This window comes from Trypanosoma cruzi, genomic scaffold (assembly GCF_000209065.1).
Source record: "Trypanosoma cruzi strain CL Brener 1047053517153 genomic scaffold, whole genome shotgun sequence".
Taxonomy (NCBI): Eukaryota; Euglenozoa; class Kinetoplastea; order Trypanosomatida; family Trypanosomatidae; genus Trypanosoma; species Trypanosoma cruzi.
Genome location: NW_001849450.1, coordinates 1 through 11,050, shown reverse-complemented (window position 1 = coordinate 11,050; position 11,050 = coordinate 1). Strand labels below are relative to the sequence as shown.

General features: G+C 57.9%; 2 protein-coding genes and 1 pseudogene across 2 annotated transcripts, besides 3 other annotated features; all 3 read left to right on the top strand.

The window, feature by feature from the left end:
• On the top strand, positions 1 to 695 carry Tc00.1047053511663.50 (dispersed gene family protein 1 (DGF-1), putative; the record flags this gene model as incomplete). Its single annotated transcript, XM_801524.1, has 1 exon — positions 1 to 695. A coding segment is annotated over one exon (695 nt), but the record flags the coding sequence as incomplete, so codon positions are not given.
• Positions 1 to 11,050: a sequence feature (areas not merged during assembly with more than two copies in the genome that could not be assigned to a particular haplotype).
• Positions 340 to 3,181: a mobile genetic element.
• Positions 3,348 to 5,084, top strand: Tc00.1047053511663.40 (annotated as a pseudogene).
• Positions 5,082 to 5,146: a mobile genetic element.
• Positions 7,034 to 11,050, top strand: Tc00.1047053511663.19 (dispersed gene family protein 1 (DGF-1), putative; the record flags this gene model as incomplete). The annotated part of the gene is made up of 1 exon (XM_801525.1): positions 7,034 to 11,050. A coding segment is annotated over one exon (4,017 nt), but the record flags the coding sequence as incomplete, so codon positions are not given.

Genomic DNA, 11,050 nt, shown 5'->3' with positions numbered 1-11,050 from the left:
GAGGAGCCGCTGCACGAGCGCCTGCTGTACCCCGTCGGTATTGGCACCCCGCGGCGCAGCAGCGGATGTACGGCGGCATGCTGACGAACATGAGGGGCAGCCGCGTGTACTGGTGCGTGTTCCGGCTGTCGGTGCTGTGTGTGGTGGGCCTGATTGCGGCTGTGCACCCGCCCGTGGGAGGCTGCGACGTCCAGTACTTCTGCATGGCGGCTGTGCTGGTTGCGGGCGCGGGCGTGATTGCCTTCGCGAACATGATGCGCTCGTCCTTCCTGACGGTGATGCAGACTGCGAGCTTTGTGCTCCTTGCGGTGCTCTGCGTGGTCAGCGCGGCCAACCATCTTGCGCCGAGCGACGGCGGTGCGAGGGCGTACGCGGCGATCGTGCTGCTGCTGACCGCTGTGGTGCTTGCGATCACTGTGTACAGTGTCGTTGTGTGGCACGCGGAGGACCGCCACTGGCAGGAGCTGCGCGAGCCGCAGCGTGGCGGGCTGGAGGCGCTGCTGCGCGATGACGAGGAGAGCGACGAGGAGACGCAGAAGCTCCATGACATGACGGCATCTTCGTACGCTTCAGGCACCACCGTTGGGTCATCGTACCGACCACCAGCACCGTCTTTGCTGTCTGTGGCCTGTGACATTCGCTCAGACGCCCTGAGCCTGCTGGACCGCGCATCCAGTGCGAGCCGTATTGATTGATCACGCCGTTCTCTGAAGTGCGCTACTTGGAACTGGCAGGCGTGTGTTCCTGGTCGATGAGGGAAGGGTGCGACGCCATGGCTGCTGCGCAACACAACCACTTGTTGCCCTTGCACCGACCGTGTCGTTGTTCGTAGTTTCTATAGACTTTTTTCTATTTTTGAGCGAGTGCTCGTTCGACTCTTCCCGTTTCCCGACGACTGTGTGGGAGGGGATTTAGCTGTCGCCCTTGTTGCGCTCGATTTTCTGTTGTACCGTAACGTAGGACGTGATATTGTGTGCTGAAGCGTATGCTTTTTTTGTGTGTAGTGAAATATATAAACATAGCCGTAGAACACACACCCGCAGAAATTCATTTGTGGGGAGTCTTTAGGAATATTCTCTTTTGATGTTTTTTTGCTTGTATTTGGTTTGTTGGGTTTCTCACTGCTGGTTGTGCTTCTGTACCGCGCCCACTGCGTTTCTTGTGTCTGTGTGCCTGCATGTCTTCTATTTCCGTATTGTTTCTGCGGCTGCGTTAAGCAAGACACATAGGCACGAATTTGCTACTGGGGAACTGCGGCGGCGTCCTTCTCCCCGGCGATGAAGTCGCGCCTTCACGCGGTGCCGGGGCGTTGCCTGAATACAAGAACATTGCAGCAGGGGGTTGTTGCGAGCGTGATGGAGACCACGGCGATGTAATTGTTTGCCGACAGTCGCTGCATTTCCAAGACGATTTTGTCATGGTTTACTGTTTCAAAGGCATGGGCGTGGTCCACAAAGACAGCCAGCGTGCGGTGTTGTGGAGCGTTGCAGTGCATGGCAGCCCTGAGGTGCAGCAATTGGTCGAGGGAGGAATTGTTGGGCCGAAGGCCAGATGGCTGTGGAGACAACTGGGACTCGATGATGTCTCGGCTGCGTGCGGCACAAATACGTTACATGAGCGATCCGAGGCAGCTGCTCAGCGCGACAGGTCGGTGTGAGTGGGAGTCGGATGCTGTTCTCCCCAGAATGGTGGGAAGGGTGTCGTGGCTCCACGTCGCCAATTCCGCCGGACGGCTTCTGTACGTAGGCGTATATTGAACAACCGGGGACAGCACGCTTCGCTACACGGCGTAGATGGCGCAGCGACTTTCCATTCATTCTGTCGGCGACAGGCGCCGGTCCGAAGGGCAACAGTTGTAGGGTGCGGTTCAGCTCTGCCATGTTCATTGGGGCGAAGTTTCTCGCATTCGTCAGGATCGGTGGCGGCGGGCAGGACTTTGGGTGCCGTGTTGCTTTTGCCGCCCACGGCTTTGTGTGACCGACGTTCCGGTGTCTGCTGAGCATTGGGCCATCTGCTTTCATGGCTGGCATGCTCAGGGGGCGAGTGGCATACGCACGGCGTACTATCTGCCGGCTGTTACCGTCCGCGGACTCGAGTTTGGAGAGGAGCGTGCGCCAGCGGCTTTTGGGTACTTCGCGCAGAACATCTCTGTGACGGAGTTTGAGCCGCTCACTGCGTTCTGCGTGGGGTGCGGCGGCGATGTCGCAGTCCGGCTCCGCCAGCCCTGGGGTCCAGAGTGGGGGACGGCTGGCGGTTTCCTGCCTGGACAGTTGCCTTGGTGGATTTCTGTATTCCGGATGCAATGTGCTTCTCTGTGCCGTTCATTTTGTTTAATTCTTGCGGGATTCTGCCGAGTTGTTTGGTGTTCCCGCTTTGCTTATTCCAATCTGCCTTCTTCCATGTTAATTATTTCCGGTTAGGCCTCGGAACCACTGCGGGTGCGTCGTCTCCGATCAGAGCATCAAGGAGGGTCATGCAGTGATCACTGTCCGGTGAGAGCTGTGCTGCCCAGTGGGCGACGACACAGTCTTCAGGTAGGGCGATGTCGGATGTTAAACTGCTCTGTTGTTCGGTGTACCTCGTGCGCTCTCCGGCGTTGATGAACTGGGGTACATTCTCAATGCACCGCTGCGCAACGGTATCGCCACGGGAGCCTGATGGGATGCTGCGTTCCCAAGCCTCGCTGTGTGCGTTGGTGTCTTTGCCCTATTAGTTGTGGCCCGTCCTCGCAGAGCTGCCCATCCGACTCCTCCACCTTTATACTCTTGGCAGAGGAGGGAAGGAGATACGCCGACGACACCGTCAGTTTTATTCCTGCCTCTGGGTGGCTGATCGCTTGCGCAAGCCCGATGTCGGCGTCAAGGGCCGGTCCTGCTCCCGCCCGCAGCCCCTCACGGACGAGAATGGACACGCCGCCGCCTGGACAGATGCAAGCAGTTCCATGGTGCTGGAACCCTGGCGGGCTGGAACCAGTGGCTTCAGGGTGGGGACATCTTCTTCACACCCAACGCGCGAACAACGCGTTTTTGTCATACAACATCACGCTCAGCGCCAAGCGTTTTGCCAGAGTGAGACCCGCAGCGCTTCACCGTAACTTCTGCGGAAAGGGGCGGGGATTCTCTTCCACATCTCCTTTTAGCACTGACACAGTACGGATGGCAGTGCTGACGGCACGCCAACGCGTGCCTCCAGACCTCGTGATGTTGTAATGTGCCCGGCAATACGCGGCTGGCTCGTGCGCTGGTTGCTGCCATCAGCCCTGCACCAGCATCAAAAATTCTGTGAGGAAAGCATTGCTGGCTTCCCCCGACAATACGGGGTAATTGACCCAGGCACCACGCCGGTGTGGCCGGTATTGCCAGTGAATATGATGGGAAGGATTGGAGGACAAAACTGTCGGATTCCATAGCCGGATTTATTCCAGTTTCTTGTGCCCTGAGCCCTACTGCGATTGCTCCATTGCAATCAGATAATTTTTATTGTGGGAGGCCACGGCAATAAATACGCCTGGAATGAGCAGTCGAGCGGAGGAGGTGCCGCGAACCACTGCTGGTTGTTGGTGAATTTCACGGAGACAAGCAGTGAAATAAAGGAATTAAGAAAATCACCTTGCGAAGACAACCGTCCTTGGAGCTTTGCGCTAAGAACAGCTTAAAAAAAGATCTCTGACACAAATTATTGGCGGCGTAGCCGCTGCTGTTGATGACGCTGAAGGAGGATTGGTGTTCCCTGTAAAAACTGTGAGTGTTGGGGAAATCCCGCCCCACCGATCGCGTGCTTGGCAAAGCTTGGGAAATAAATGCTGTCGAGGGCGATATCTGCTGAGGGGTGAAGTGATCCCTTTGTCGTGGTGTGGGAAGGTGGAGATCTTTGCATGATCACTGCATCCGATGGCGACCGCAGGGTGGACGCGTCCAGTGAAAATGGGGAGGCGTGGGCGGAGCCTCTGGGGACACTCAATTGCCCGCCTGTGGGCCAACTGGCATGATGGACAGGGGAAAGGCGTTCTGAGCGGCTTCATCACTGCGGCGATTGGAGAAGGGAATGTTCTGCGCGTTACCCTACCGGTGTGTTATAAAGCGAGCGAAAAGGAAAAGGGTCGGCCTTCTCTCTGGCTGGCGGACAATGTTCACATTGTGGGTATTTGGCTGGCATCCCGTAATGTGCATGCTGCTGCCGCCAGCTCCCTTTTTTACGAAGGTGGTGAAGGCGAGGATGATGGGGAGGAGTTGATTTTACTGTGCGGGAAGAAGGACGATGGGGAATGGGCGCGCAGCCATTTGTCTGTGTGCCTGACTGCGAAGCTGAAACAGGTGAAGAATTTGGTGAGGACTTTGAAGGAGCTGTACATTTGTGTCTTCCAGTTCTGCCCTTACTCAAATGTCAAGAAAAATCTTCTGTCCGTCGAGGGCTGCGACACTTTCATGCCTCCAGCCGGGCTGGTTGGATGTTTGTCCGGCAAATTGTTCGAGACTACATGGAAGGAAGAGTGACTTGGGGGCTGAACGCTACGGAGACGGGTGGGGCAGCTGTGGAAGAAGGGCTTTCCAGTGGATCGGCTTCCAAGGGCGTTGGTTTCTGGGCGTAGCGGTCCGTTGGGAATTGGGGGAAGAATCGGATGTAGTGCCTTGCAATGAACGGGTTCACATTTTGTGGAGGCGATGTCTGTTTACAAGTTTTCACCATCTTGCGGCACTATCTTTTTCATGGGTGTGGGGATAAATGAAACAGGCAGCGCTGAATTTCTTGAACAGTCGCAAACACATGAAATGAGGTGGGAAGCAATGTTCAACGGAAATAAGGATAAAAACGGAATCACTTTGGGACTGGGTAAGGAATGGCAGGTGGCGATTGTGCCTTGGACTGGCATTCGGGTCTCTGTCTACACTACTGGCCAGCGTTTCAAGAATTCAGCATCGACATCAGCGACTGGAAGGAATTCACAGGAGATCGGACACTTTCGCATTGAAGGGGATGGAGACTGCGCAGACGACACACGGACTGAGAGGCGTGTGACGGCGAAAAACGTCTTTCTGTACAACCGACCGTTGAGTATGGAAGAATTCCGGAAGTACATTGCACCCTGGCGCAGCCGGCCACTTCAACGTTGTGCCAGTGTCTAGTACTCTTGCTTGGGGAGAATCAAAAGGGCCGGAAGAGCCAACGATGGAGCCGCTATCAGCGCTGCCTGAGGAGTGGGTGAGCTGGCAGTGAGGCCATTTCTGACAGCGTTTCTTCTTATTCCGAGAGCAGCACTAACTTGAGGGCGAGGGATTTAAGGGGTGACAGCACCGTGCATGGGTGTGTGTCTCGGGTGTTTTTGCTTCCGCTATTGGGGCTTTGGGGCACTGCGGCTTTCTGTTGGGGTCTGGGAGAGTGTGGGGGTGCTGCAATCGTTGGAACACATCCGCAGCACCACTTCCAATTCCATTGCCTTCCGAAGAGTAATTTTTTTTTTTTTATGCTTGTGTGTGTTTATCCATTGAATTCTTGCTTTTGTGAAATTTCTTTGATCATTCACACACATCCTCATGTGTGGCGCACCCTCTCCTTCCTGTTTGCTTCTGTTGCCCACACGCTGTGCCGGACTCATTCCTGTGATTCCCACGGACTGCACAAAAGGAGGAGCGGAGGAGCAGACCGTGTGCCACATGTAATGTGAGGGGCGTTGTGTGGTCTCGTGGAAAAGTACAATCTTTTTCTTTTTAATTTTTCTTGGTGTGGGCAATGTGTGTGTACCCAAACGCACGGTCGTTTATTGTTGCTTGGTGCACGAAATCGAAGTCCTGCCTGATCACTTTTTCTTTTGTGATTTTTGCTGGACCGTCATTCTTTTTCTGCCCTTTATTGATTGTGTTTTGTTTTTTGTAAATCCCCTTCGCTCGTTTTTGTATTTTTTCTTCCCACTGTCTCTTTGTGTCTTTTTGTCCCGTTGGATGTCCCTCTGTCCTCTGTGCTGTTGAAATGCCCCCATTCTTTCATCTTCCCTGCTAGAGGCGCCGGTGGCCAGCGACGACGATTTTTTGTGTTCGCCTTTGCGATAACACGAGGATGACGGGCGCCCTGCCCCGGCCTGCTGAGTGCACTCGGAGGGGAGCGAACGGTGTGCGCCGTGCGTCACCGTAGGTGTGGGACGCCACCCGCCACAACCTGTTTTGGGGTGTAATTTCGATTTGTCGGGGAAGAGAGAAGTGAAGGACAGCGCCGTGGACTTGGATGCGCCCCGTTCCTCTCGTTGCGGCCGTGGGTCTGTGCTGAGCGCATGGCTCTTTGTTGTGGTGCGACATGGGTGGTGTTGCTTCACCGAGTGCTTTTTGCATGCGTCGTGTGGCGGACTTCTTTCCCGCACGGCACCGCCCTCGTGTGGGGGAGAGTGGAGGGAGCGCGGGTGTGTGGGTGGATGCCGACCCCGCCCGCACATTTGGGGCCTCCACACACGTGTTTTTATTGACAGCCTCTTGCGGCACTCAGGCCGTGGAAAGGGAGAGGGTAGAGAGGGTCGTTTTTTGCTTTTTTGATTGAGAGGAAGGATGGAAGATTTCTCTTCTGAGTTCTTTTCAGTGTTGTTGCCAGCAAGTACGAGAAACATCAATTTGAGCAGTTATAGGATGAAATTTTGGTGCTGTTCCGTGTACGCTGCCCCATTGCCGCTAATTCACAAGGTATCCACGGCGCGATTTAGTGCGGTGCGGTTCCGGCCGATGAGGGGAAGGGGATAGTGTCACTGGCGTGGTTGCGTCTGCGCGTCTTTGCCTCGGTGGTTGTTTTGTGGTGGGGATTGTCTTTGACCAGATGCTTCTGCGTGCCACTGTGTTTGGTTACTGTTGTTGTTGCTGCCTCTTATTCTTTTTCTGAGCGTGCAGTTAGAGATACTTTTGCTTTACCAGCACAACTATCGTTTCAAGGTGTTAGGAGCTACTTGAAGTATTAGGTTTAGTGGTGGGATAACGATCTGTCGGAATTGTGTACCTGGATTCGCCATCTGTAGGAAGGGATTTGCCAACTGTAGGAAGGGACTTGCTAGACAGGAGTTATGGTCGACAAGACGAGTGCGACACATCACGACAGCTTTATTGGTACCTGTTTGGGTTGGTGGATGTGGTCTGCGGTGGGTGCGTGTCCGTACAGCCGGCACCGTGTGCGGCACAGGGCCATTGCGACTGTGCGTGTGGCGCTGCTTGTTCTGTTGGCGCTGGTTGCGGCGGCGGCGTGGATGCCCGCAGTGCATGCGGTGGCGTTGCGACTGCGGGGCAGCACGGTGGACAGAGCCATCACGGTGGGCCGCGCCGTGGACACGGTGCTGATGGACGGCGTGTACATCACGAACGGCGTGGCTGTTGTGTTCGACGTTGCGGCGATGCTTCCCGGCGCGCTGCGCATCGAAGTGAGGAACTGTGTGTGCGACGGCGGTGCGCAGATCTACGTGCGGGGCTACAGCGGTGAGCCGGCGAGTGACCGGAGCCTGGAGGTGAGCGTGAGCGAGCTGTCGGGGAGCTACTGCTCGCTCGTGTTTGTGCACAACCTGCCGGCACGCACGAACGTGACGGTCCGTGACTCGACGATTGTGACGGCGGGGCCGATGCGCTACTCCCAGCTGAGCGGGCTGACGGACGCGGTGGCGTCGCCGCTTGTGCTGCACGCGACGTCGCTGTTGCAGACGCAGCTGCGTGTGAGCAGCACTGTGCTGAGGTCGTTGCAGGCGGGCGGGTCGGCGGTGCACGTTGGCGGCGGCGTGGACCTGCTGTCGAGCGCGGTGGTGCTTGACGGCGTGTTGTTGGAGGCGTCGGGCGGTTCGACCGCGTCCGCGATGCATGTGGCGTCCTCGTCGCGTCTCAGTCTGCGGAGCCACTCGGTGTTCTCCGTGACGAACGTGTCGGTTGTGAGCAGCGGCGGCGGCATTGTGCTTGGCGAGCGCCTCGCGGTGTTTGATTCGGTGCTGCGCTTCGTGGGCGTCGAGGGGTCTGCTGCGTCGTCGCTGGTGCACTGCGACGGTGGGACGGTCGGTGACGGCGGGTGGCTGGAGCTGCGCGACGTGTGGGCGGTGGGCGAGGCGTCGTCAGTGGCGTCGCTGTCGGGTGTGACGCTGAGCGGCGGCGCCGTGTCGATTGCGCGCTGCGCTGCCACCGGCGCGACGCTTGTCTCCGGGCTGACGATCACGAGCGGCGTCGTGTCCGTGCAGTGCAACCGTGCCGGCGGCCGGGTGCTGCAGAGCAGCGGCGACTACCGCTTGGCCGGCCTGTCCTCCGTGAGCGTGGTGCCGTGCGACGGCTGTGCGGCTGCGCTGGCGTGCTTCGATGCGCTGACGGCGTCGTTCTCCGACTGCGTGTGCAGCTGCCGTGCCGGCGGCGTGGGCGAGGCATGCCTGCCGTTCGACGTGCCGCCTGCGAGGGCCGGCGGCGGTGGTTCGCAGGGCTGCGTGAGTGGCGTGACGCTGACGGAGTCCGTGACGGTTGGCGGCGGGCGTGCGACGGCGTGCTTCGACTCGGTGGTGTTCAGCGGGCCAATCACTGTGGCGGTGGACCTGCGCTCGATGGACTTGTCCGCTGACGCGCTGAACGTGACGCTGCGCCACTGTGTGCTTGTGGGCGGCGCGCAGCTGCGGATTGGCGGCCTCAGCGAGAGCACGGTGCGCCTGATGCCGCACGCCCTCGTCAACATGACGAATGTGACGTCGCTGGAGGGCACGATTGTGCTGCATGGCACGATGCCGCTGCACTCGAGTGTGCTGCTGGCGAACTCAACGCTGCGCGCGACGGTTGGCGGGTCGCAGTACGTGCCGACGACCCGTGGCCATGCGGGGTCCCGGTACGGCCCCGCGCTTGTCCTGGACGGTGTCCGGCTTCTGTCGACGCGGTTTGTCATGACGCGGTCGACGGTGGTGTGCGGCGGGGGCTCGTGCGCTGCGATCCTTGTGGAGTACGGCCTTGGCGTGCACCTGTCCAGCGTCTTCTACATGGACAACTGCGCTGTCCTGTCGCAGTCGCACGTGATGTACGCCCTTGCGTCGGACCTGCGTGTCAGCGGCGGCTCCGTGTTCTCCATACAGAACAGCTCTTGGAGTGCGCCGAGCACCGAGTACTACAAAGGCGCGCTTGTGTTTGGGGACGTTGCAGTGGATGGCGGCAGCGTGCTGCAGGTTGTGTCCAGCGAGTTCCGTCTCGGCTTTGCCATGCTCATGGCAACCACGCTGACTGTGACTGGTGGCAGCTGGCTGGTGCATCGCGACAACGAGTTCCGCACCGCCTACGTTGTGTACGTAGCCAACGAGAACGGCGTGGTGTTCCGCGATCAGAGTGTGTGGTCGATAATTGACAACAGCTTTAAATACGGCTTTTACTCGGTCTTAACGTACATGATCAGCAACTGGTCGCCACCATCCGACTCTCGCCCGATCATCTACGGCGTGTGCAACGAGATAAGGGGTTCACCTGTGACGAATTACCAAGACGACCTCAATATCGGAGCACCCGTGACGTCACTGGACTGTGGTGCGTGCACCGTGGACGCCGTGTGCTTTGCTGCGAGGACGAGCAGCATCCGCGGCTGTGAGTGCGTGTGCGCTGCTGGCGGCTACGGTGACACGTGTCTGCCAGCTGCGGTTCCGGACGGCCTTGGGCCGCTCCCGCTCCCCGATGCGAAGGACACGGAGGTCCGCTGCGTGCACGGTGGCAGCATCAGCTCCGTGGACTATCTTGATCCCGGTGTGCGTGGTCTGTGCTTCGTCAACGTGACCTTCACCGCCGCGATCGTGCTGGACCTGTTGTATTTTGCCGCACCAGAGCAGACACTCAACATCACGCTGCTGCAGTGCGTCCTTATGGGCCTGTCGATCAAGGGGAGTGGTGCATGCGTGCACGTGAAAGTGACATCCTCGATGCTGGATTCTGGTGCATTGGAGTTTGAGGGTGATTTTGGCGCGACCTCCCAGATACTGGTGGTTGGCAGTACGCTTTTGATGAGGTCTCGCCACGCCGTTCAATTCCAGAGGTTTTCTCTTGGTGCGAACTCGACGCTGCTGTTGCTCGACAACCTCATTGAAGGGGAAAGTTACGCAGTCCGTTTATCCTTTGTTGTTGTTGATGGTGGCGGGATCATTATGAAGGGAAATACGCTGAGGGGGGCGGAGGAGGAATTTCCGTTGGAATCCGCTGTTTTTTTTGAATCTGCTATTTTAAAGAACGACGGCTACTTTGACGTGGAGAACAACACGATGAGCGCAGTTAGTGGCATTCATTTTTATGGGGACATCATCGTAAGCTCCGCTGGGCTGTTGCGAGTGGCGGACTGTACCTTTGCTGGCATCACACTGTTTTTTGAACCTGCGCTGGTGCATTTGGACGGCTTGGTGACACTCGAGGATGGTGCGCAGTGGCGTGTGGAGGGCAACAACGTAAGTGCAGCCTCAGTAATGGGTATGCCAAAATCCCTGTACAAAATGAGGCTGTTGGGCAGCGGCACTGCCGTGGCACTTGCACACAACCGTCTGGTGGACGATAGCTGTCCTTTTGTTAAAATGGCTCTGTCGAACATGATTGTGGTTTCACCCGCGCGGTTGGTCGTTGGGTGCAACCTGCAGGGCGATGAGGAGGTGTTGTACGACGGCGTGTTTCCGGAGGGCGTGGTGGTGTTCAGGTGCGGCACATGCAACGACGACGCGGCGTGCTACATGCCCGGGACGGAGTCGGTGGATCGCGGCTCGTGCTCGTGCAGCTGCAAGGACGGATGGCATGGCGCGTCGTGTCTTCCCTTCGAGGTGCCCGACACGGTTGTGCCGCCCTTGCCGGAGAGAGCCGTCGACGGCGACACGAGCTGCGTGGTGAACCAGACGCTGAAGAACCTCACGCTGAACATGTGGAAGACGCACCACTGCTACGTGGGTGTGACATTCAGCGGCGTGGGAGCTGTGCTGACGTTCTCCCTTAACAGTATGCCGCTGCATCTCCCCATCAACATCACGCTCACTGGGTGCACATTCCACGAGGGTGCTGCGCTGCAGTTTGTTGGGGGTGCTGAGGCGGTCGAGTCAGCCGGCGTCCTGATCCGCGTGAGC